Source organism: Neovison vison, chromosome 12 (assembly GCF_020171115.1).
Source record: "Neovison vison isolate M4711 chromosome 12, ASM_NN_V1, whole genome shotgun sequence".
Lineage (NCBI taxonomy): Eukaryota > Metazoa > Chordata > Mammalia > Carnivora > Mustelidae > Neogale > Neogale vison.
This window is the reverse complement of record NC_058102.1, coordinates 48,051,938-48,079,470: the sequence shown is the minus strand read 5'-3', so window position 1 is coordinate 48,079,470 and position 27,533 is coordinate 48,051,938. Positions and strand designations below refer to the sequence as shown.

Here is a 27,533-nt window from a genome sequence, read left to right as displayed (position 1 = left end):
CCGCGCGCCCAGTTTCCTGGGCTCCTGCTCGCGTTTGCGACAGGTTTCGGCGTGGCGTCTTCTTCCTCCTCCCCTCACACTTTCTGAAGGCGGCTTCGGTGTGGGCACGTTTGCAACAAGTCCTTTGACTTTTGCACCACCGTTCGTGCTTAAAAGTCGGTGCGCGGGCCTTGCCTCGGTGGTCGAGGTCTTGCAGTGCTTTTGAGGCCCAGTTGTTCTTGGCTTTTGTGATGAAAATACCTGTGAAGGTAGATGGCCTGAGCCGAAGGAAGACTTGGAAGCGTGTTGGTTGGATGGGGGGGGGGGCGGGGGTAGCTCACCAAGAGATAAGAAGGGTGATTAAAATAACGTTGACCCGAAATTCTTTTAGTATAGTTTAAAGGATTGTAATTAAGACCTGACTTTCGGAAGTGAATGTAAAATGCCTTCCGAGGGATCTGCTAATTTAGGTTTTGGAAGGTTGGAGAAAGTGAGAATGGAAGGTTTTTCCGGTATCTCACAAGCCACAGAAGAACTAGCCGCGGAGCTGTGATGTCTGATGTTGGACATCCTTGCAAAAGATCTCGTTCGTTACTAGAGTAGTGACGTGTAAGCGCTAAGCCTGCTGTTCCCATCTTTACTGCCTTTATGTAGTAACACATTTTTAAAAATTAAATTGTGCCTAACTGTAGTGCACCTAAATGCTTTATTTTTTATAGTCCAGGTCCGTAAGAGAAGCTTGATATAAATTTAGTAGTTAATGTGGTTTTTTTTTTTTTTCACCCACAACATTCAGGACTTTATTTCTGACTAGAGGCTCAAGATTTTTTTTTTTTTTAAAGATTTATTTATTTGACTGAGAGAGATCACAAGTAGGCAGAGAGGCAGGCAGAGTGAGAGAGGAGGAAACAGGCTCCCCGCTGGGCAGAGAGCCCCGTGCGGGGCTCGATCCCTGGACCCTGAGATCACGACCTGAGCCGAAGGCAGAGGCTTATAACCCTCTGAGCCACCCAGGCGCCCCAAGGCCTCAAGATTTTTTTAAAAAAGAGAGAAAGCTAGAAATCCTTAACAGTTCTTATTTTCCGGAATGACTTTGTGCTTTTCTGGTTTAAGTATTTGAAAAAGAAAAATATTTTTCAGTTAGCTGTAAATTGTTCCTACTCTGTTAAAGACTGGATATTGTAATCAAATGCTAAGTTTTAAATTTTTCGTTCTTTTTATTGTGTTTATATTTTGGATCGGTGAAGCCTGAGTTGTGTCAATGGCTAATCAGAAAATGATCTTGGGCACTGCAATCAGATTGTAATGCTTTTAAGATCAGTAGACAAAGACCTCTAGGAAATGTCTTTTTATTTATCAAATGGGTATAACATTCCATCCAAAAGAGAATGTTCAAGACTATCTTAATCAGGTTTTCTTATAAGAAAATACATTTGCTTTCCCCTTTCCCCCATGATAAAAGAAGAATTTGGGTGCAGTTTTAGAATTTGAGCTTTCTTCAGGACCTCTTCATGAAAGAGTTTTTTTTAAGGCTTTCCCATACTTAATTTGGGATGGCCATTTCTTTAATACATATAGCTGGAAGGAGTGATACTTGTTTATCCTTGTGCAGTAACTAGTGCTGACTGAGCAGGAGGTAAGAAGAGATTAAAATTTTGTGGCCCAGATAAGGAACTATTTTATAGGGTTCTCTTAAAAATGTAGCTCTCTGTTGATGTAAACTTAACAGCGTTTTGTCTCTCACATATTGTATAATTTTTCCAGTAAAATCTTTATGCTTTTGAAAAGATTAATGGGATTAAATAGAGGCTTTGGTTTTGTTATTATTTTGCATATCATTGGCTTTTATAATCTGCTTGCTGTGGTAATTCCTGTACAAAATATGTCCACAAAAAGATAGTTGGTCGTTTTCAAGGTCCATCCTCTTTATAAAAATGTTACTGTTACTGAAATATTTTTCTGAAAATTGATCAGAATTAGAAGCAACTACAGAATTACTGATCTAATTTTCACTTTATTGTGAGCTGGTGACCTTATTTCTACTGGTTGCTATAGTAAACTATGACTCTTACTGTAGTTGGGTTAAGTGTTTTACTAATTATAACCAATCTTGACTTATTTTGGCTTCTAAACTGCTGTAAACCTTCAAAAAAAAAATCCTTGTTCTTCACTGTGAGCTGCAGATTTAATTGCATTTGTGCACTTTGAAATTCTCTATAGTCTGTATTTTCCATTTTAATTGGTACTTTATGAAGCTTCCCCCCCCCCCAGGTGTGTATTTTGGTTAAGGACAGATTAAACTTACATCAGAAAGTATGAGACAGTCAGCTCTCTTAGGAGAAGAGAATTGGGAAATGGGGTGAGAATAAATTTAGTGAAACTGTAGGGTTCCTTTCTTCACCAGATGGATTTAGAATGAAGAATAAAGTTGGAGAAAGAGAGAAGGCACAAGGGACTTGGCTTCTTTATGGGTGCTCTTTAATTCTTAAAGGTCTTTGGATATAACCAAATTGAGAACAGTTAGTTGCTCCAGTGGAAGGAGAATTTGAACTACTTCCAAACCTCTACATTACTTGAATTTGGAGTTGAGAAGAAAACAGTTCTGTTTCAGCCTCTGTAGTATGTCTCAGTACAGGGTGAGCTGGGATTTGTACTCTCACGTAGTAGTTGGCATCCCTACTATTTAACAAATACAGACTTTTTAATTTTGACCAAGAGCAAATAAAAAATTTTCAAACTCAGTTGTTCAAAATACATTTCTTGATTATCTATTATTATATGCCAACAAAGAGGTTTACAAAATTCAGATAGTCTCTACTCTTAAAATGCGTTGTAGTGGGGGGTGAGATACATCTACATAACTAAAACACTCTGACAGGTCACGTATTATAAAACTCCTTTGTATCCTTGTAGAATTTTTATTGATGGGGAAAGTAAAAAATACTAGGAACCTGAGGAAAGTTTACACTGTATACATTTAAGTGTGTGTTTTGCATGTTTGGAGATGAAAAGCTCTTAATATCGAATTTAGTTACTGATCTGTCTAGTGGTAGGTCACTGGCAACAGTGCTTAGTACTTTGACCACTGAGTTTTAAAATGAAAATGTATATAGGTGTTGCTGGGAAAAAATTCCTTTAGAAATTAAGGACCTAGACATCCTCGTAAGTCAACTTGCCTTTATTTCGTGAGTCAGTATATTTTATATTTAATCATTTTATGTATCTACTCTAGCCAGTCGTTTAGCCGACTTTGGAAAACAAGTTTCTCGGGCAAATGTCAGTGAAAACCTTATTTTTAGTAAATTTATATTTAATAGAAAATCCTCTGAGATAAGGCTGTAAGGTTTAGAATGAGATTGACTCAGAAACTTTAGTAGGAATATTTAGGGGAGTAGAGCTCTTCCCATTCAGTTTTACAGTTTATGAGTATAGTTTATTCAACTGCCTGTGAATTGTCCACCATTTGTGGTTCATGTGGCATATTTTTAGTACCAGGTTGGCTTCTTTACCATTAGTCGACCTTTTTACAGAGATTGCAAACTAATTTTCAAATGTACTCAGAACACAAGTAGATAAAAATCAGAAAATGATGTATTTTCTCTAAAGGTAAATATGAATTAGATGATCTTCTACTGGATATTGCGTGCTGGTATTTTTCTTCCTTGGTATAGAATACATTTTGTAAATGTAAATGCAAAATGTAAACCTACCCTCTTTATATTTCTCCAAATGGAAATGGCTTATAGGTTCCTTTCTCTTTTTTCTTCTCCTCTTCCTCCTTCTCCTCCTTCTCTTTTAAGTACAGGGGCTTTAAAACAAGTGGCCCTTGCTATACCATTACTGGTACTCTTCGTGTAATGCAGGGATGCTATTATTACAATTTAGGATCACCAAAAGCTATGTTGGGCTTGTCAGGGAGAATGAAGAGTTTTGTATGGTTTTTCCATGGTCAACCCAGTGGTGGTATACAGAATGTATGTATATACAGGACATCTGTGATACTAAATTTTGTGGGAAGTGATTAAGGAAAATATGTCTAAAAACAAGTGCTTGGAGGGAAGAGGAAACATTGCCTATAGAAGGGAGCTAATGGAATTTTGGTTATTTTACTATCCATGTTGTTTTAAACTGTTTTTTCTAATGTGGCAACAGCTACTTGTATATCATGTAGAACATAATCTTGAAGTGTAAAATCTTAAAAGGATGCCTTGCGATTAGAATGATTGTAGCGATTTAGAATGTAGGGAAGGAGAAATATTACTGTTTTTTTTAACGAACCCTGAGAACTACTATTTTATTGGAAGTTACATATTATGTGCAGCTCTATCAATAGATAAGTTATTATGAAAAGCAGATAGACTGAGCAGCATTTGGCATCTAAAATAGTTAGAGGGGCAATGTTGGTTTTTGTTTTTGAATGCCATTAAAATTTCCTAAAGATGATAATTGAGAAGATTCTTTCCATAGTAGAACTTGACACTGTTGACCATTTCTCTCTGACACAGTAGAAGCTATTTCTTTTTTGTTCAGTACATGTTCAGAGCTCACCTTCTTTGTATATGACCTGTGATACACATTTTGCATAATTTCAGAATATGTGTTTTCCCCCTTTTAAAAATGGGAACAGAAAGTAGATGTGTTCTGTATCTTTTTTTAATATGGAGGATAGATGTGATACGCTGAAGCTGAAAAGGAAGATTACTGATACCTCAAGAGTATGTGCTTTGAATTGCATTTTTAGTAATGGCAGCAAATGTATTCAGATTCATTAATATTTTTTCACCACGTCCAAATGCATACCGTTGGGGCTAGAAGTACAGGCTGTGGCCTTGGAACAGAGCGAAGCTAACTAGTCCACATGGATATCAAACCCCAGGACCCTGTTCTCAATTAGCATCATACTTCAACCAATTGGAAGCAGTCCAACTACCAGACAAAATGGCTGATCCTAAATATTGGTAGAATCATATCAATGTGGAAAATTGGTTGGTGTCAACATAGGAATTCGTGGACGGACAAAAATAGTAAGTGATTGTGATTCACCAGGTTAGTGTAGCTGCGATTATGCTTGTAAATTATTGTCTACTTATGTAAACATTTTCCTAGATTAGAACTAATGAAAAATCAAATGATGTGTTAAACCTGTTTCATGAAAGTATACATTTAAATAATCCTTGCATTCTTTTTTACTCTCCCTCAGACCATATATTGTGATTATAGTCTCTGCTGAGGAGGATGGAAACACAACTCCCTTTGAATAATAATAATAATTCCACTTGGTGTACAGAACTGGATTGCAAGAGTTTAAAATGCCCACTGCCCCTTGTGGGAATCTTTTTAGTGTCTTAAGTGTGTGGAACCACTGCTGCAGCTATGCTGCCTGAAGCTTCAGCTACACTGAAACTTCATAAAAAAAACTTAAACTCCTTTTTCCTAATTTTTACTGTCACTACAATTTGAGCATGTTACTTTGTTTAACAAAAATTCAGTTATAAAAGATTATTTTGATATTGCTGTACAAACAAAATAAAATCAAGGCATAATTTAGTTATTTTTGGTCTTAGTTTTTGCCCATTGCCAAAGATGGCTTTGTTCTGTGACTTAACCTAGAGATCTTGGATTCCTTATTAGACAAGTTACAGACATTCTACCTCATAACAAAATGTTATGTAAAGATGCTGTTATGTAATTAGTAAATTGGTTGACTCAGTTATGCAGAAGATTACCTGAAGATGACTTTGTAAATTTCAGATTCCTTTAGCTATGTGTATAATTATTTCCCCTTTTAGGTTTTTTCCACTTTAAAAAAAATCTTTACTGCTCTTCTGGATAACAAAGCAAAGCTATATTCTCTTGGGGCCTATAATAACAACATTTTGTTGATCTGCTTATAGTCCTGTTACAAATGCTTTCCTTTGGGTCATTTGTCTACCACCTAATACTCCTTAAAACTATTAGAACTTTTAGTTCCTCCTTATGTGCCATTTATATAGCAGTTCCTCCTTAATAAATTATATTAATGAGAGGATATAACCCAGTATCTGGGCTCTCAAGTTTGTTGTTTTTTTATTGTAATTCTCTTCTTTTATTATCTCAAATTTTCTACCTCAAAGAAAAATGAAATCGTTCACATTGATTTAGATACTTAGTGATGGAAGGGAAGAAAGAGAAAAGTTTTTTCTTCTGATTCTGGCTAGTCAAGCCTGTGGTCCTTACAAAGGGCAGTTTAAATGGTGTTGAGTGTTCTGCCAATGTTTGTATTTCATTTTTCTTGTAATTATTTATGGTAGAACCCTTCTTTTTCATTTTTCTCCTGTGTACATTTCTGTTTCTTGTTTGCTTTCCTTTTTTGCTTGCTTACCATTCAGGCATGTAAATGGCATCCACTGGCATTGTTTTTATTCTGCTGGTGATACTCAGTGGCAGAGCTTTACTAGATCCTTGTTCATATCATCTTTCTCTTGTTGATTGACTAGATATCTCTTGCTAAATTGACTAGAGATCTAAGCGGTCAGGTAAGCATTAACTCTTTGTTGACTGAGAATAATGAAACTATTGCTGGATACTAATTTGGATAGTTTTATGCATATTTTATTTACTGTTTCTCTTTTCCTTGTTCATTTGTAATGACATTTGGAATAATTTATGTACCCACATTTCTTCATCTCTTCCCTTTGGCTTAGCTCACTGTGCTTTTTTCTAAAACTAGTATCTTTCACAGAGTTGGGAAACAAGATACTGAATACCATAGAAAATAATAGTTGTATTTTTCTGTAGTTAAATATTAAAGATTTATAATGGCTCTGACTTTTGTTCGTGATATTTTTGTGTCATTTTTTTAAAGCTCTTCTCTTTGCATTCATGTATTGTTACTTCTACTCTAAGAGTATTGTACTTCCAAGGAAAGTTTTACATCACTACTTATTTTGTCTCCATATCATTCTTATCCCTGAGGAATGTTATTTTCTATATTACAATATATGTAAGTGGGAAAATAGGATTTATTGTACAGAAACTCACTTTATATAGGTACCATTCAAGAATACATCTATGGCGTGAAGTAAAGAGAAGATTTTTACTGAGATCTTTGGGGCTTTATCTTCTACCAGATTTTTAAAAACAAAATAGTTGAATGAATTTGTATTCCAGTCTGTTTAGTGGTAGTCTGACTGTGGTATAATTTAGAGCATTATTTCTGTGTCTCAGGAGGCTGAATATGGTGGGCATGATCAGATAGATTTGTATGATGATGTCATCTCTCCATCTGCAAATAATGGAGATGCCCCAGAAGACCGTGATTACATGGATACTCTCCCACCAACTGTTGGTGATGATGTGGGTAAAGGAGCAGCACCAAATGTTGTCTATACATATACTGGAAAGAGAATTGCATTGTATATTGGAAACCTAACATGGGTAAGTAAACTTAACATATGAATTAAATGATTGGTAGTTGGTTTTGAACTGTTCAAATAGTTAATTTATTCCAGTTTTATAAAATAAAAATTTGAAGATCTGATGTTCTGTATGCTTGTTTATGCAATGAAGAGAGAAATTCAAGTATATTTAAACATTATAAATTCCAAATCTAGTTTTGAATTTTGTGGTCATTCAGCTTGTTTTGGTAGACATTCCAGTTAAATATAATTCAGTTATTTTGAGTTTAAATCAGATATTCTTTATATTTTACTACTTCTACACTTCTGCTATCCTAGTTTTACAAAGAAAAATACTCCCGTAAAGTCTGGAACCAGGATTCAGAACTCTAGGAACAACAGTTTGATCTGGGGTTTTTAAATTTTTCATTATTAGGCTCCTGGCTGGGTCAGTCAGAAGTGTGCAACTCTTGGTCTCAGGGTTGTGAGTTGGAGCCTCATATTAGTTGTGGAGATTGCTTAAAAAAGTAAAATCCTTTTTAAAAGAAGTTTTCATTATCTAATTTGTATTACAAACTTACTGAATTTTATTTCTGCTTTTAAATTTGAAATCTCATTTATGGAAACACTGCTATATACTTTTGTATTTTAATTTGGGCTTTTTATGAGATTATTGATGGGGCATTTCATTAACTGGGCATTCAGTGTATATTTATGATTTTATTAGCCTTAAATCTTAAAATCATTGAAACAGCCATATAGAATCTTTATATCTCTGCTTAGAAGCATTTAGTACATACATTTGAAAGTTTAAAAGTTGTCTAGAAATCAAAATATGTCATCCTTCTTTCCTTGGTAGAATTTTAAAAAATTAGTCTCCAACCACTCAGTCTGAGCAGTTTATAATATTGGAGAGAGTATCAGTAGTATCAATATCGGGAGTGTGATTGCTAAAGAAGACTGAATCTTAGACTGTCCATCTATTATTTTTGTGATCTTGGACAAGCTTTAAATTTCTCCACTGAACCATGTGTGAAAGGGGAATAGTGATAGAACTTACAGGATTGTTTTAAGAGTTAAATATTTGATATAAAGTATACATGATAGGTACTCAGTACATGTTAGTGTTGTTTTTTAATCTTACACTCAAACATAAGGCAGAATTTATTTTCTGAAATAATTTCCTTTAAGGAAAGAAGTGGTAAGTGAGATTGGTTTTATTAAAAACTTAATATCATAGGAGTTTAAAGTTTGGAGAGACCAGAAAGTCTTTAAGAGTAAAAAAAAAAAAAATCCTTTTTTTGAAATAAATCTTACCTCCAAGGATATATATATACCTTCTGATTTCTGAAACGTTTATCAGGGGATGAAGTTATGTCCTCAAGTGTTTTTATACCATTTAAAAAATTAAAGATTAACTGACAGTAACTCTGCTTAGATTTGCACTGAACATTAACTGTCTTGTTTGTTCTGAGTTTACTCTTAAAAACAAGTTTAAACAATACAAATCTTGGCTATGTTTTGATGGTTAATGAGGGGGAAATGTCTTGCAGTGGACAACTGATGAAGACTTAACTGAAGCAGTGCACTCTTTGGGAGTAAATGATATTTTGGAGATAAAATTCTTTGAAAACCGGGCAAATGGCCAGTCAAAGGGGTAAGAATTTTAATTTCATTGTTTCCCCTAATAAGTTAGTACCTAGTGATTATAATTTTGGGAGTAATTATTCTTAATGCTGACTGTGTGCACGCTTTATTATCCACATCGGCAAAAGGATCTTGGGCAGAGATTTCCCTTCATTTCACTTATTTCATTTACCCTGTGTTCTAACTTAATAAAACTAGTGCAGTTGGAAGTGTGGACAGATTAGATTAGATGTATTTAATTTTCCTGAGTTTGAGTTTTCTCCATTTGTGGTTGAAATGATTATTGAAAAGACAGTTTGAAGAAGCATTATCCTGTGATTAAGGGATGGGGAAAGATGGGCAACTGGAGAATAATGTAAAATGAATGTTTTGTTTAATTTAACTGTTAAATTATATAAATGAGATAGGATCACTAGAGCAGCATTGTAAAATATAGGTACCCAGAGATAGGAAAATAAAAAGCCACAAGGTCACCATCCATACATGATCACTCTTAAGATTTTAGTGAATATACTTGTAGGTTTTTCCCTAGTGCTCATAGCGTATATTTAGTGCAAAAAAAGTTAAAAGAACAGGATTATAATTCACATGTTTCATAACATGAGTAGAACATATTTATCCATAAATTCACTTTGTCGCTAATGTCTTAATTCTTTCCATCATACCTTGTGTGCTACAGTAATTTATTTTACCATTCTTATTTTTGGTTATTTGGGTTTTCAGGCTTAACTATAAATAATATTACAGAGGCATCACTATATATAAACTTTTAGGTGCAGATTTTGGATTTTTTTAAGATAAATTGCTAGATGCAAAATAATAAGGAATATGCCTTAGTCTGCTTTATGTTCAGAGTATCAGTTTACATTAAGAATATTTTGCAAATATGTGGGGTATCCAAGCACTTCTTATGAACTTCACTTCTGTCACCTGGTCCTGAGCCACTTTTATCTCTTACTGAACTTTTTTAATAGCCTGATGTTCTTGCTTTCACCCTAAATCCCCTGCAGTTTATGTTACTGCACAATGTAAACACTGGAAAAAAGTGACATCAATATTTGTCTGCTCAGATCTTCTTCTAATCGTCCCCTCTCATAGAGTAAAAGACAGAATCTTAACTGTGCCCTAGAAAGGCACTGTGTGATGTGTTCACATGTCTGACCTTAGATCCTACACCATTCTTTGCCTTCTTTATGCTGTGTCAGCCACATTTATCTCTGCTGTTCTTCAGATATTCCTACGTAGGATTTTTATACCAATAGTTTCTTATTCTTGGTTGGTTTTACCCCCAAATATCCACATGGCTCTCTTTCACTTCATTCAGGCCTCTGTTGACAGAGTTCTCTTTCCTCATCATTCTATGCAAAATACTACTTTCTGCTCCTTTCACTCTGTTTTGTTTTTTCTTTATTACAGTGTATTTTCCTAATTGGTCTTGTCTCCATTAGATCGTAACCTCTATGAGAGCAAGGATTTTGTTTTGATCACTTCTTGTTCCCTAGCCCTGGATTGGGTCTGGGATATAAGTGGTGGTGTTCTATAAATGTTTGTTAAATTAATGAATTCATTAAATTGTTTCTGAGTGTTGTGACCCAAGATAATCTTGAGTCACACAGTAGAATTTGTCGACTAGAATAAGGGATCTAGTTAAAGGGCCATTTTGAACATTAGGAAGAGCTCCTAATAGCCCTTCTGAGAATAATTTAGAGTATCCTATAACTGTATGAAATTTGGTAGCCATTTGGGTTTTTTTTTTTTCTCTTTCTCTTTTTTCTTTTTTAAATTTTTTAAAAAATTTATTTTAATTGAGATGTAATTCTTTTTTTTAAATTTATTTTTCTTAATTGAGATATAATTCACATCCATAAAATTTATCTTTTAAAAATGTTCAGTCTGACACGCTTGGCTCAGTTAGTTAAGTGTCTGCCTTCAGCTCAGGTCATGATCCCAGGGTCCGAGGATTGAGTCTTACAAAGAGGTGCTTGCTCAGTGGGGATGCTGCTTCTCCCTCTGCCTGCTGCTCCCCTGCTTGTACGTGCACACACTTTCTCCCCCTCTCTCTGACCAATAAATAAAAATCTTTTAAAAAATAAATAAAAAATAAAATGTTCAGTCTGATGGTTTTTAGTATATTTATTATCACTGTCTAATAGCAGAACATTTCATCATCCCCAGAAGATATCGCGTACCCATTAACAGTTTATTTCTATGGTTTTGCTTATTCTAAACATTTCATATAAATAGAATCGTAGTATGTGGTCCTTCGTGACTGACTTTTACTCAGCATAATGTTTTCAAGATTCAGCCATGTTGTAGCATATATCAGTATTCTTCTTATGGCTGAATACCATACGGATATACTACATCTTTATTTATTCCATCCATCATTTGATACACATTAGGGTTGTTTCTACTTTTGCTATTGTCAGTAATGCCCCTATGAATATTCTTTTACCAGTTTTGTATGAACACATATTCAGTTCTGTTAGGTGTGTGTGTTTATATATACTCTAGTGGAATTATTGGACTATATATTAACTCTGTATTTAACCTTTGAAGGAATTGCCACATGATTTATGAAAGTAACTGTACCATTTTACATGCCTGTCAGTAGTGTATGAAGTTTTAAATTTCTCCACATCCTCATCAGCACTTCTTTTTGATTATAGCCATCCTAGTGGATATGAAACAGCATCTCATTGTGGTTTTGATTTACATTGCCCTGATAGTTAGTGATGTTGGGCATCTTTTCACAGTGGCATTATTCATAATAACCAAGAAATGGAAACAACCCAAATGTCTATCAACTGATGGGATCTTTTTTTAAAATGTGCTATATCCATGTAGCTATAAAAAGTGTGCTATATCCATATAGCTATAAAATGTGCTCTATCCTCAGCTATAAAAAGACATTAAGTAATGAGCCATGCTATAGCATGCATAACCCTTGAAGACATTATGCTAAGTGAAAGAAGCTAATCACAAAGGACCACATGTTGTATAATTTCATATATATGAAATGTCCAGAATAGGCAAATTCATAGAGACACAAAGTGAATTAGTGGTTTCCTAGGGTTGGGGGATGGAAGGAAATGGAGTGACAGCTAATGAGTATGGAGTTTGATTTTGAGATATTGAAAATGTTCTAAAATTGCTTGTGGTAATGGTTGTAAAACTCTGAATATATGGGGGGGGGACAACCCACTGGATTGTACACTTTTTAAATGAGTGAGGTATATAGTATGTTATTATTTTGAAAAAGTTAAAGATGCAAGTGTGAGCTTGCATATTTTTAATTTAAGAAATATTTTCATTTTTCTTAGATAAAGGTAAATGCACATCATTTCCTTAACAGTAGTTTTGTTAATCTCTCCCCACCTACTCTCACTCCTTTAAACATCTTTTAGGTTTGCCCTTGTTGGTGTTGGATCTGAAGCATCCTCAAAAAAGTTAATGGATCTGTTGCCTAAAAGAGAACTTCATGGTCAGAATCCTGTTGTAACTCCATGCAATAAACAGTTCCTGAGTCAATTTGAAATGCAGTCCAGGAAAAGTAAGCAATCCCTCAGAGGCCTTTATTCAAAGATGTACATTTTAACCAATGTTGCTAGTATTTGTTAGATACTACACTAGAGAAGTCATCTTAATACTTCATTGGAGAATCCATTTTAGAAAGCCCATCCTTTGGTTTTAAGTCTGGTTTATGACTATGGTCCTGTGTACTGAAAACTATATGTCTCAGACCCAGTATTCTACAACAGTGTGCAGGTTCTATAGCCCTTCCATGCTTGTCCTGTCATTCTCAACCTAGAGAAAGAAACTACATTCTAATCCTTAGATTGAAGGGAACTTACGTGGATATGTGTTGTGATGGGGAAGAAGCCACTGGTAATCAGAAAGTATTTGTTGATTTTCTGCTTAGCACCAAGACCTTCCCTCACTTGGTTAAATAAATACAGGAAAGATTTGCCTCTACCCACTTAATGAATGCTGTCACTTAAAGAGATCAAGTGGATGATCATGCAGTTAACAGAAATTCAAGTGGTTGTTTTTCTTTTAATGCTTTAGCACTTAAGACTTAACTGAAGAATAGGATAAAAAATAATCTATGCTTCCTGAAATTCAGATTTCTATTGGGAGAATTTTAGTCTTGGCTGCTGTAGAGTACTGGTATTTTGAAATTAACTCATATTTACTTACTGGAAACACATTTAAGTCTGGATACTTTGAGACTCGATGTGAATGTTTTCTAACCAGTATTTCCTCATGTAGTGTGGACAGGCCCAAGACATCCGCAAGTTAGCCTATAGCATACGTGAACTTTGAAATAGAGTTGTTTCTAATAGCAGTGGTTACATTTCAGAGGAGTATTTTAATAAATGCTATTTATGAGTATTTGGATATTTGCAGCTACACAATCAGGACAAATGTCTGGGGAAGGTAAAGCTGGTCCTCCAGGAGGCAGTTCACGTGCAGCATTTCCACAAGGTGGTAGAGGACGGGGCCGTTTTCCAGGGGCTGTTCCCGGTGGGGACAGATTTCCTGGACCAGCAGGACCAGGAGGGCCACCCCCACCTTTTCCAGGTAAAATTTTTCTTAAATTACCATGGATAAAATGTGTCTACCTTAATACCTCTTTTCCTTTTCTCTCTTTTTCAAGTAATGCATTATTAATGTGACTTACTCTCCTTGTTATGCTATTTTTGGAATCCAGGAAATTTGATCAAGCATCTTGTTAAAGGAACTCGGCCTTTGTTCCTGGAAACTAGGATTCCATGGCATATGGGGCACAGCATAGAGGAAATACCCATTTTTGGCCTAAAAGGTCTTTATTTTTCTCCAAACTTGCTTGACTTATATATAGAATATTTACATCCGTCTTATTTTCTTACCTCTTAAAAAATCCTTTCAAGACCATTTTTCCTTGTTTCACTTTCTAGCTTGGCATCAGAGTAGAATATAAGGTGGGTGATTTCACTGTAAGAAATGTGTGTACGCTGAAAGATGGAAACTATCTCTAAGCATTGTAATCTTTATTAACGTTTTTTGTTTCAATAATTTTTCTTAAGCATAAATTGAACTAGTTAAATTTGTAAAGATATACCGCACTTCTGTAGTTGTTAGTGTAGCATTTACCTTATGGGTTTCATTTAAAGAGAAAGAATCTTGGTCTATGAGTTGTGCTTTAAAAGTATATTCTTGGCATAAAGGTTAAAATACCTTATTGAAGTGTTCTTTTCTCTCTCTCTCTCTCTCTCTCTCCTCTCCTCTCCTCTCCTCTTTTCTCTCCTTTATTCTATAGCTGGACAGACTCCACCACGTCCACCCTTAGGTCCTCCAGGCCCACCTGGTCCACCGGGTCCTCCACCTCCTGGTCAGGTTCTGCCTCCTCCTTTAGCTGGGCCTCCTAATCGAGGAGATCGCCCTCCACCACCAGTTCTTTTTCCTGGACAACCTTTTGGGCAGCCTCCATTGGGTCCGCTTCCTCCTGGCCCTCCACCTCCAGTTCCAGGCTACGGCCCCCCTCCTGGTCCACCACCTCCACAGCAGGGACCACCTCCACCTCCAGGCCCTTTTCCACCTCGCCCACCTGGCCCTCTTGGGCCACCCCTTACACTTGCTCCTCCTCCGCATCTTCCTGGACCACCTCCAGGTGCCCCACCACCAGCTCCACATGTGAATCCAGCTTTCTTTCCTCCACCGACTAACAGCGGCATGCCTACATCAGATAGCCGGGGTCCACCACCAACAGATCCATATGGCCGACCCCCACCATATGATAGGGGTGACTATGGGCCTCCTGGAAGGTAAGTTATATGTATCTATGACAGTAGACTTGGTGTATATGTTTGATGAAAGATACTCCACACACTCTCATCACCAAGGTTTTTGTTTGTTTTTTTTTTTTTAAAATTATGGCCTTTTCCCCAGATATTTAATTTTTTGTATTATTTTCTCTTATTAGAAGAGGCAGTATCATATGGTGAAAGACCTACAAAACAGCTTTGGGAGTAATCCACTTCTGCCACTTGATAAAGCTGCATGATTTAGAGCAAGTCACTAAATCCTGGGGATTCATTTTCATTATTTTTTAAGTTAAAAGAGTTTAATAAAGATAATTTAAGTGAGAAATGGGATCCTTAAACTACTTACAAGATTGTAAAATGAATCTCAATTTACCATTAGGGATACTACACAGAGCACTAAAGTTTCTTCATTTTAGGAATTAGATCAGTTTGTTATATAAGTACTACTATTGATTAGCTCATGCTGATCAGGAGTCCTGAGTAGCAAATTATCAACTTTTAATTAAAATGGAAATATTCAGTGCTTTACAAGTATATTTGGGTTTGTAAAAAACAGTTTTTATGGAAATTAGAATAAGTAATGGTGATGCTTGAAGAAGAGCTCGGTGGAAATCACTATTGAAGTAAGTGATCTCTAAGCGCCCTTTGAAAGTCATTTAAAAACTGTCTATATTCAAAACATAATTAGAGAGCTAGGTTTCTACTCTCCAAGAACTATTTGAATTTGCCCCTTTAATTTCTTCTGAGCTTATATTTTTAAACTATCACTGTTAAACTACTTTGTATTTCATTTTGTCTGATGACATCCTGAAAGAATGGATTTGAGGTTCTGCCTAATTCCATGCAGTTATACAGACACGTGGCAATAACTTTGATGTTGTAAGCAAAACTCATTGACCATTATCTGTTTGTAGAGGTTGTATCTATTTGACTGTCAACAATTCTGTTTTGGGGCAGCTGGGTGGCTCAGTTGGTTAGGTGTCTGCCTTTGGCTCAGGTCATGATCTCAGGGTTCTGGCTTCGAGTTTGAAGTTGAGCTCTCTGTTCAGTGGGGAGTCTGCTTCTCCTTCTCTGTCTGACCCACCCCCCACCCCACTTGTGCTCTCTCTCTCTCTCTCTCTCTCTCAGATAAATAAATCTTTTATTTAAAATGCTGTTTTCTTTAGAAAACTGTTAGAACTGTTGAACTAATATATAACTTCTGTTCATTTTAATTCCAGTGAGTGACTTCATATTAAATGTTCACAATTAGAATATAAGAGTGGGTTATGTGACTTGGTTTGACTGTTTAAAATTTGAGTTTCATATCCTTTTCCTAACATAACAGAATTTCTGCAGTATTAGGTTTTCAAGAATGGTGGGGATGGTTATTAATGACTAATTTTTTACCAAAAATGAGAGAAAACTCATTATTTTAACATGGGATTTTATTTTTAAGAGGGATAGAATTGGCACAAGTCGTGGCATTTAGTTGAAATTACACGTCTATTTTGAACAACTTGTAATTTGCTCAGGATGTTTATAAAGTTTGGGTAATAACAGTAATATTTTAAAAGCCTGCAAAAAGTTAGATTAACTGTTTCCTCCTTTCATTGGAATGAACTGCTAGTGTGTCCCTCAACTCAGTGTCCTACTTAGTAACTGGTAACTCAGATGGCAAGACTTTCCTTTTCCTGTACTGTACATGTACAGGTTTTTTTTTTTTGTTGAAAATATAGTTGACACATAATTTACATGTAGTTTTTAAAGTTGTCAAGTAGCTTTAGAAAATTTTGGCACTTAATCCATTTTTTTCAACAGTTTACACTTACTATCTTTTATTTGCCTGATACTCTTCCAGGGATTCAGTGGTAAACAAGATGGTCTAAGATCTTGTCCACATCTGAATTTCTATTCATTAATCAGACATTTGTTATCCTTCTGTTGTAAGTTGGGCCCTGTGCCTAGAGGATCCAAACATAAATGTAACCAAACTCCTTAATTGTGTAGGCCTGTATTTTTTGTTGTCACCATTTAAAAATATATATAAATAGAAGATAATAATAATACATAACTATTTTATGCTATATATATTCATCAGAACAATTTATTGTGTCTTCTTTTTGTATGACTCTGAAAAATATTATATTGTAGATATGTAAATACATTATCTCTGGCCTCCAAAAGGCAAAGTTTCTAAGTTGCTACTTTATTTCAGCTGAAAGATAGTGGAGTAAGAGAATTTTGCTGAGACTTACTCTCTTTGTAGGATAAATAGTATGCTTCACTCGGGAAAAATAACTGCTAGCTCTGAGGCATTTGTCAAAAGCAACTAGTATGAGTTGTTTAATACTGTTCTGACTAACTTGGAAAATTTGTTGAGTGCAATTTAAGGTTTATATTTATTTTACAGGGAAATGGATACTGCAAGAACGCCATTGAGTGAAGCTGAGTTTGAAGAAATCATGAATAGAAATAGGGCAATCTCAAGCAGTGCTATTTCAAGAGCTGTGTCTGATGCCAGTGCTGGTTTGTGTATTTCTGTATTAATATTTCTTATTTATGTTATCAGGAATGGCCTAAAACTATGTGCAATCTTGAAGATTGGTCATTTGCGTTTAGTATTTATATTCATATTCCCAAATCATATCTGTGTTTATTTAAAAGACATTGAAGGGAGCTATGAGTCAAAGTAATGAAAAAAATCCATAATTTTAAATTTTTAGGTATAGATTTAAATTTTAGTCTTTACATTTAATGGCTTAAATTTGACTCTCATATTTACAAATTAATAACCTGCTTTACACAGCAGTAATAATAACAAATTGTGCTAATTTCATGCACATAAAATGTTTTTCCAAATGGTAAAACACTAAAAAAATTAAGACATCTTCTGCAGTTATTTTGTTCTTTTATAAAATGATGTATTACTCTTAACCCAAATGGTTAGATGGTATTTTGGAAACAATTTCTTTGATTTCAGTCTCTCTTTTCCCTCTTAGGTGATTATGGGAGTGCTATTGAGACATTGGTAACTGCAATTTCTTTAATTAAACAATCCAAAGTATCTGCTGATGATCGTTGCAAAGTTCTTATTAGCTCTTTGCAAGATTGCCTTCATGGAATTGAATCCAAGTCTTATGGTTCTGGATCAAGGTAAAACTTTCCTGTCTCATGTCTATTTAAAACTGTTATTTTACCAAAAAAAAAAATACTGTGTTTGGGACTTTAACATAGGACTTTGATTTTACTTATTACTGTTTATGCAATAGCTATTATTGGTTTTTTTTTTTTCCTTCTTTTCTTATATTGAATCAAATGTAAGGTGTTTTCTTGTTTTTAAAGCCCGTCAAAGGTTTCCGGTTATTCTTAGAATAAGACTCTAAACATTGAGGCAGTATGTGATACCTGCCTGTCTTTTTATCCTCATTGTGTACCTCACCCCTTGCCCACTATTCTCTAGTCATGGTGGTGGTCTCTCTTCTCTTCCTTTTGATCCATTAATACTTAAATACCTCAGTGTCTTTATACCTGATATTCCTTCTGCTGGGAACCCTTTTCCCTGGCTCTTCACATAGCTCACTTCTTATTATCTATGCTTTAACTCAATCTAACTTCTAGAAGAAGTCTTCTCCCAGGTTATTACGTCATGTTCTTTTTATTTCTTTCATAGTATTTACCGTAGTCACAGTACTTACTGTAGTCTTTTTTTAAAAAGATTTTATTTATTCATTTATTTGTTTGTTTGTTTATTTGAGGGGGAAGAAGAGGAAAAGGGAAAGAATCCCAGGCGGGCTCTGTGTTGAGCACAGAGCCTGACATGGGGCTCATTCTAATAACCCTGAGATCACAACCTGAGCCAAAACCAAGAGTTGGACCCTTAATTGATTGAGCCACCCAGCTGCCCCTATTCTTTATTGTTACTGCACATTTCTTTTCACTAGAATACATACATGTTGGAAGATGGAAGAGGCCTTACTTGTCCTGTTCATTGCAGTATTTCTAATGACTAAACAGTGTTTGGTACAGAACAGGTGCTAAGTAAATATTTAGAACAAGGAAGTTAATGGTCTATTCTTAGTTTTCTAATTAAGTAGTTCCTTTTTTTAGTATTACAGCTAACTTTGAAATTTTACATATTTTGAAAGGTAGATTTTAATCTGTATATGATATTCATAGATCTATCTACAGTATACTTTATCTGGTGTTAGAATCTTAATTAAGTTAAGGGAAAGGACCCTGTCTTTGTCATGGTCCTCAGCTTTCTAATTAGTACCTTTCTGACCCAGTGTAAGTAAGGATTTTTGTATCTGAACAAATTTGTCATAGCTGAAGACTATACCTTACATAGTCGTCTTCTAAATTTTTTAAGCCCTACTAAGTAAGAATTTCTAGGTATTTCAGCTTACAGGCAGTTGTTAACTTCCCTATTGTGAATTTCAGAATTTAGCAGGATTTCTTTCTTTCTTTTTTTACATTTTTAAAATTTAAATTCAATTAATTAATGTATAATGTATTATTGGTTTCAGAGGTACAGACCTGTGATTTATCAGTCTTAAATACTACCTGGTGCTCATTATATCACTTGCTCTCCTTAATATCCATCACCTAGTGACCCTGTCCCTCCACCTCTTTCCCCTCCAGCAACCCTCAGTTTGTCTCCTATGATTAAAAGTCTTATGGTTGTCTGCCTCTCTGGTTTTGTCTTGTTTCATTTTTTCTCTTTTTTTCCTTACGATCCTCTGCCTTATTTCTTAAATTCCACATATCAGTGAGATTATATGGTAGTTGTCTTTCTCTTACTGACTTACTTCGCTTAGCATAAGACCCTCTAGTTCCATCCCGGTCATTGCAATGGCAGGATTTCGTTTTTTGATGGCTTTGTAATATTCCATTACACACACACACACACACACATCTTTATCCAGTCATCTGTCGATGGACATCTGGGCTCTTTCCATAGTTTGGCTATTGTGGACATTGCTCCTATAAACATTGGGGTGCACGTGCCCCTTCAGATCACTACATTTGTATTTTGAGATAAATACCCAGTAGTGTAATTGCTGGGTCATAGGGTAGCTCTATTTTCAATTTTTTGGGGAACCTCCATACTGTTTTCTAGAGTGGCTGCACCAGCTTGCATTCCCATCAGCAGTGTAGGAGGCTTCCTTTCTCTACATCCTTGCCAACATCTGTCGTTTTCCTGACTTGTTAATTTTAGCCATTCTCACCGGTGTGAGGTGGTATCTCATTGTGGTTTTAATTTGTATTTCCCTGATGCTGAGGGATGTTGAGCACTTTTGCATGTGTCTGTTGGCCATTTTGATGTCTTCTTTGGAGAAATGTTCATGTCTTCTGCCCATTTCTTGATTGGATTATTCTTTGGGTGTTGAGTTTGATAAGGTCTTTATAGATTTTTGGATATTAGCCCTTTATCTGATAAGACATTTGCAAATATTTTCTCCCATTCTGTCGGTTGTCTTTTGGTTTTGTCAGCTGTTTCCTTTGCTGTGCAAAAGCTTTTTATTTTGATGAAGCCCCAATAGTTCATTTTTGCCTTTGTTTCCCTTGCCTTTGGAGATGTGTCTAGTAAGAAGTTGCTGCAGTCAGGGTGGAAGAGGTGGCTACCTGTGTTCTCCTCTAGGATTTTGATGGATTCTTGTTTCACATTTAGGTCTTCAATCCATTTTGAGTCTGTTTTTGTGTATGGTGCAAGGAAATGGCCCAGTTTCAGGGGTGCCTGGGTGGCCCAGTTGGTTAAGCAGCTGCCTTAAGCTCAGGTCATGATCTCTGGGTGTTGGGACGGAGTCCTGCATTGGGCTCCCTGCTTAGCAGGGTGTCTGCTTCTCTCTCTATCTCTGCCTCTCTGTCATGCTTTCGTGCATGTCGCTGTCTCTCTCTTAAATAAAGAAAATCTTTTTGGAAAGAGGGGGGTGATCCTGTTTCATTCTTGCGCATGTGGCTGTCCAGTTTTCCCAACACCATTTGTTGAAGGGATTGTCTTTTTTCCACTGGATACTCTTTCCTGCTGTCAAATATTAGTTGGTCTTAGAGTTGAGGTTCTGTTTCCGGGTTTTCTATTCTGTTCAATTGATCTTTGTGTTTGTTTTTGTGCCAGTACCATACTGTCTTGATGATTATAGCTTTGTAATAGATCTTAAAGTCCAGAATTGTGAAAAATTTAGAAGAATTTCTAAAAGTATTTTAAGCAATATATTTCAGTTAAATTACCTGGTTTTTGTTTTTGTTTGGTTTGGGTTTTTTTTTTGTTTTGTTTTTAAAGATTTTATTTATTTGACGGAGAGCGTGTGTATAAGCAGGGGGAGAGGCAGGGAGAGAGAGAAGCAGACTCCCCGCTGAGCAGGAGCTTGATGTGGGACTTAGGACCCTGGGATCATGACCTGAGCCAAAGGCAGACACTTAACTGACTGAGCCACCCAGGTGCCCTTGTTTTATTTTGAAGGCAGCTCATGAAATAATTCTTTTTATTGAGTAACAATGTGAATTATATCCCAGTGTTTTCTGGTGGTCGTAAGTTTTGAACTTGTGAGTTTTGAACTCACAAGTCATAACTTGAGAACTAAGTTTTGAACTCTGCTTCCCACCATGCCCCCCAGGTCTCCACCTCACACCCCCTGCAGCAAACATATATAAGAAAGTTTCTTAGTGGAGTGGGACTCATGAACAATCATATTTGGGATAGTTACAAATGTAAAATTGATATGTTTATCAATTATAAAATTGATAGGCTTAGGTCACCTCTTGATGGTAATTTTTATGTATTTAAGTTTCATAATTTCATGACTTTTATGTCTTAAGAAACTACCTTTTGTACAATCTTTAGTTTGAAACAACATGTTTTTTGAAACTTTTTCTCCTTTATCTTTCTGTTTTTTGTTCAGTTACTACGTGTCTGTTTTAGGCTTTTACATGATGATAAGATGCCCCTGTGTGTCTGGTTCTTCGTTTGGGGGTAAATTTTTTTTTTTTGCGGTGGGGAGGTGTGTGAATATTTTTAAAAATGGAATTCCTAGTTCAAGCTTATAGGTGAGTTGGTAAATCGTTATTGGTAGTTCAGGATATCCTAAGTCTAAACTAGGTTTGTGAAGAATTTTTTGCCTTTGGTACTTTTAACCACTGCTGTTCATTTACAGAGAGCATTAATCCAGTAATTTCTTTTAGAAGACGTGAACGATCAAGAGAGAGGGACCATAGTAGATCACGAGAAAAGAGTCGGCGTCATAAATCCCGTAGTAGAGATCGTCATGATGATTATTATAGAGAGAGAAGCAGAGAACGAGAGAGACATCGGGACCGGGACCGAGATCGGGACCGAGAACGGGACCGAGAGCGCGAGTATCGTCATCGTTAGAAGAAGGTGGGTATTCCTTGTTCCTGTTATATTTAGCATATGTGTTATTAACAGTAATTATAACTCCAAGGCTATTGTTTATACAGTATATATCTACATTTTAAGTGGTCCAACTACTTGTTCTGAATTTAATCTTCTGGAAACATCTGAGACAAAAGACAGGTGAGTAATGACAGGTAAAAAAAAATTTGACCTTTTATCCTTGAATATTGTATTGCTGAGTTAAAACTAAGATTGTTGATGGTCTTTAGAAAGCAAGAAAACAATCAAGAGGACTCATGTCTACTTCTAAAATCTGAAAATTGGAATTGTCTTAATTATACAGATAGTTTGCATGTGATTTGAAATACAAAATACGGGAAGTTAATTCATAACACACACACACACACACACACACGAGTGTGTGTGTGTGTGTGTATAGTGCTTGGACTTGTAAAAGTAAGTTTCCCTCCTTGAACTGACTCCCTAAAATTTTTAAAGACAGTCTAACACTATAATAGCTTATAATACAGGAGGATGGTTTCTCAGCATTGAAAGAGCTTTTGTACTTAAAAAACTACTTTAGAAAAGACACTTTTCTTGGCATCTGGTTTTTGTTTTAAAATAAAAGAAAACATATCCTTTAATTTGCAAAGAAGATACGAAACTTAATTAAAATGGATTCAGGGTACTCCATATCTAAGAATTTTAAGTTGTATCAAATCATGCATCCCAGGTTAGAATAACCTTGAAATAATTTTCTTTGATGTTTCATTCATAAACCATAATCATGTGTCTTTTTTTCTGTATTTTAAAACTATTTCTTGTGTACATTTTTCATAAAGCGGGAATTTGTCTGTTTATACTTCATTTTCACGTGTTTTTATTTTTATATTTGTGAACAGCATTTATTCATGTGAAAAGTAGGGGGAGAGCACTGTGAGGCTTGTGCATGTGACACAAAGGATTTTCTGTAAACAAATAATTTTTCTTTATATGTTGGTGGTATATCCAAATTAAATTAGGCTTAAACAAATCCCTTACAGGTAACTACATTTTACATAATTATTTTCCATAATCATGGGAAACCCTGAATTTAGTCACAGTAATTGTTAGTATTTAAATTGTTATGGGCAAAAGCAAAGACTATCAAGTATATGTAATTTTGTGGCAGAATAGCAGTTTCTTTAATTGTAAGAGATACATCTTAGCAAATGAGATCCTTTTTGAATAATACTATTTATAAAATAAACATGTAAGTCTTATTTTTATGGTACATTAGCTGTTACTTTATTCACAGTTTTATGGGCTATTTGAAGTGAACGGCCATTTTTAATACTTCCCTAGCATTTTGAACATGCATCTTAAATATTTATCAAAACTTGAATTTTAAAATAGTTTTCCATGTATTGTATTATAGAACTTAATGTAAATCCCAAAACATTTAGTATGAAGCAAAACATCTCTCACTTTAAAACTGAGCTCATTGAAATTAATACTGCTTTTGGATGTAAGGATTAATTAAATGTTCTGTCATGTAAATCTAAACACTAAATTTTAAAGATACAGTTTTTTCCCCTTTGGGTTGAATAAATCTTAATCCCATCTTAGGAAAAAATTCTCAGTATCCATCAGTTGCTTAAGGTGAATTTTAGCCAACTTACTTGAAATGCTTAGCTGTATCAGCCATTTCATTTATAGTAAGGTACAGGTGTATGAGTTATATCTTTATTTAGACTTTGCCAGTTATCAGCAAGCTTCTAATTATTGAGGGCATGATAATGAAACTTCCATACATTTTTAAACATCTCCACGATTGGATGTGCCCATCAAGGAGCTTCTGAACCAGATTATACCCAAAGTTAATGATTTTTCTTCCTGGTTTCAGCTAAACTAGCATAGTTAGCCAGGTAAACTCCTTGAAAAGTCCACTGTTCGTTTTAATACTTTGAATTAACCAACATTACATTCTAGTAATGGGTACACCTAACTATATCATGGCTTGAGTTTCATTACATTCAGACATTAACTATGAATTCCTAACTTGAAAACTATGGTTGACATTTTTTCTTAATCACTGATGTGTACCATATCAAAATTCCCATGTTTTGTTTGTACATTAATCAAAATTGAGTTGTAATATTGTTATGTGCCTTCATCCAAGCAAAACTTTACATAAGCATTTCTAGGGCAAAAAATTGTTATCCTGGAATATTGTACCTTTGCTATACCAAACAATATTTATTGCGGATGTAGATGTGAATTTACAGGGTTGGGGACTAGGATTAAATATTTTCAAGTGAAAACTTCTAAACAAATAAGAAAACTATCTGCACATTTAATTATTATCATAATAGGGTCTGTTGACCTTTTTAGAAGTTTTTAAATATGAGTCCTTTTGAGCTTTCATGTAAATCTTAAATGGACTAAATGGAGTACGAGTAACTGGGAAGCTAACTTGAATGTCAGTAAGCGTGTATATAAATAAAACAATAATGTAATTTATTAAATGATGAATGGCTAAAAGGGCAAGTTCTTAACTGGAAATTTAATGATGTTGGCAAGCTGTTAATGTCTGTCCCATCTTGATTTTTTTTGTGTTTGAACTGTTGGTAATGTTAATTGCATTCTCTCATTTAAAATATGTATTAATTTTTCTAAAAGCATTCAGTATCAAGTTCAAATAGGTAATATTTTAATGGGAATATCAGTATTGTAAATTTTCAATATGTAAATATCTTGTATTTCATATTCTGTAATTTCTGCCTCTATTCTCAGACCACTCTGAGCAAAACAAAAGTAGTTCAGTGTTTTAAAATTGTACACTTTTTACAGAAATAATTTTCACAGTTCTTTTCTTTTAGATTGCATTCCTCTTATTGTTTGGAACAATGCCACACAGCAAATTTCTGTTAATGATTCAGGGTTTTTTTGTGTGTCTGTACAAAAAATAATGAATCCAAATTATTTTTTAATATACTCTTTATTCATGCTTTTTCTCTCCCTGAAAAGAGGTTTTAATATTTTCAAATCATTGTCCATTTTTTTGATAAAATTTTAAGCATCTTGTGTGGAAAATGGATTAAATAACTACACTTCGTTGTAAGACTTAATCATAGATACCATAATCTCAGGTTGTATTGTTATTGCACAAGATTTAGGGTGGTTTGCATCTTTACTTAGTTTATAGTTTTTCATTAATTTAGGAAAAACAAAGCCAAAAGAATAAAAAAGGTTTTTTTATATGTGTTTCAGCTCCATAAGGATTTAGTGTTACTTTGAGGCCAATGTGAAAATTAAGTTCTCTTAACCATCCAATGAATGATACTGGTGGTGATGATACTTAAAAATTATTTCTGCAACTCTTAGGTCATCTGAGATCTGCCTAATATTATCCAGCCTTGTGTGTGTTTGTGTTCTCCCATATGTCCTAACTGCTGTGCTTTATCTGGATTTGCTAGTTTTCACTTCTTTTGCTCCAGGTTTTTTTACTTTTAATATTTATAAAACCTTATTACACAGCTACCTTAACTGAAGTGGTAGGAGGGTAGGAAGTAATCCTGAGAATGGATGTATAGTGTGTTTTTTGCTCACTGTGGTTTAAGAATGGGTTTTGTTTACAAATGATTAATGTTCCCTGTTAAAAGAAAATTCAGTGCCAATGTGAGTCACCTTGCTCTCACCTTCATCTCAGTGTGAAATTTACTACCATTGTTTTAGTTTGTAAATTAGATCACTCTGAATAAGTAATGTTTTGAATGAATATTTAGTTAGCATTGTTTTAAAGAAAACCTAATAACCAAAAAGGGGTAAGTGTGCCATATATGCTATGCATATTTACTAATTTGCCTTCTGTGGTAGGGTGTTCTAATCCTCACAGGAAATTCTCAATCACATAAGTAGCTTATTTTGAAATGTCCATTTTGTGAAATATGGGGGACAAAGATGAGTTTTCCTTGACTGTGGTGATGTTTATTCCTATAGTGAACTGCCCTAGAGCAACAATCTTGTATCTGTTTTATAGTATAATGAAAGACTTTAGTTAAAATGAGGTAAGGTAAGTACTGTGACCACAGGTAGAAAGAAGGAAATTTACCAGATGTTGTGGTAGGAAGGGAAGTTTTGTAAATACCTATAATAAACAGAATTTTCATGTACTGTGTTTTAGCCACTGCGAAAAGGAATTTTAATTTATAAGAGTTGACTTATATTCAGAATCTTCTATTTCTTTTGCCCGCTCCATCCCCATTCCTCTCATTAAGGAGAAATTTTCAGAAAAGAGAATCGTGAATTTTGTTTCACTGAGCTAATAGAAGCACATCTCTAAAAGTATATTGAAATATTTTTCAATTCAATATTCACTTCTTTTAATTGATTATTAATGTGAAAGCCTGTGAAAGAGCCATATCAGATACATATTTGAATTTTACTAAAAAGGTGAATTGCCCATGAGCATAGAAATGCTGATGCTAACAAATTTGCTTAGATAAGTTTTAACAGAAATGCTCAGAATTTGAGCTGTTAGTATTGGCTTGATCTTACATTATCTCAAAATACAGGTGCTTCTCTATATTGAAATTTTACTTAGTTCTTACTTTAGAGACTTCATTGAAGAGCTGTAGATTACATTTGTCTTAGTTTTTTAACAGGTGTCTACATAGATCTTCCTTTTATAATTATAGCTGAAACTGTGACTTTGACATTAACATATTCAACTAAATGGTATTCTGAAAACATGAGCATTGAATGTATTTGTCACTTTTAAGCTTTTTTGATATCTTTGTTTATGTAGATGTCTAACTAGAAATTTGAGAGTATCCTATGGGATTGGATTATTGGAAATGGGTTGTATTGCCTTCAAATTTGCTTCCGTTTGAGATTGTAAAATTTGTATTTCCAAATGGATAAATGTAAAGTGTTTAGAAAGAGAAATAAAAACTGTCAGACTACCCCCAGATTTTATGTCTGTATGGTGAAAATGAGAGAATTTTAATAGTAAAGATATATGAAGTATATTCAAGCAAAAGATGAGTGTATTTGTCCTGCAAAAAGATGTGTGTTACAATTTCACAAACAGGATTCTCTGCAGAAATAGTAGTAAAATTCTCCTTTGTGGAGTGATGAATAAGAGTAAGTTGCAGTGTATGCCACATGTTTTTTGGAAGGAATGGGTATTTTTTGTTCGCTGTGACTTTAATTTTTCCCCCTTTAATGACCCATCTCTCTATCGCATCGCAACAAAAGGGTTAGAGAGAGAACATACTTTTTTAAGTAAGATTTATTAATTTCCCAGCATCTTTTCTGGTTAGAACATATTCCTTATCTGTCTTTAATACCAGTTTTTAAAAATACATTGCAAAGAACAAATAAAACCTATGAAAGCTGCCTTTCTAG

At 34.8% G+C, this 27,533-nt stretch overlaps 1 protein-coding gene across 4 annotated transcripts in view; it reads left to right on the top strand.

Moving 5' to 3' along the window:
• CPSF6 (cleavage and polyadenylation specific factor 6) overlaps positions 1-27,533 on the top strand; it is a 34,399-nt gene that overhangs the window by 652 nt on the left and 6,214 nt on the right. The window contains exons 2-10 of one of the 4 annotated variants that reach the window (XM_044228305.1): positions 7,186-7,395; positions 8,909-9,012; positions 12,410-12,555; positions 13,413-13,586; positions 13,717-13,827; positions 14,305-14,809; positions 17,202-17,317; positions 17,791-17,944; positions 21,974-22,166. In XM_044228305.1, coding sequence (XP_044084240.1) covers positions 7,186-7,395; positions 8,909-9,012; positions 12,410-12,555; positions 13,413-13,586; positions 13,717-13,827; positions 14,305-14,809; positions 17,202-17,317; positions 17,791-17,944; positions 21,974-22,160 — 1,707 coding nt within the window. In that variant the 3' untranslated portion in view covers positions 22,161-22,166. Of the gene's footprint in view, positions 1-7,185; positions 7,396-8,908; positions 9,013-12,409; positions 12,556-13,412; positions 13,587-13,716; positions 13,828-14,304; positions 14,810-17,201; positions 17,318-17,790; positions 17,945-21,970; positions 22,167-27,533 lie in introns of all 4 variants that reach the window. The other 3 variants (XM_044228303.1, XM_044228307.1, XM_044228306.1) reach the window with 3 other exon arrangements.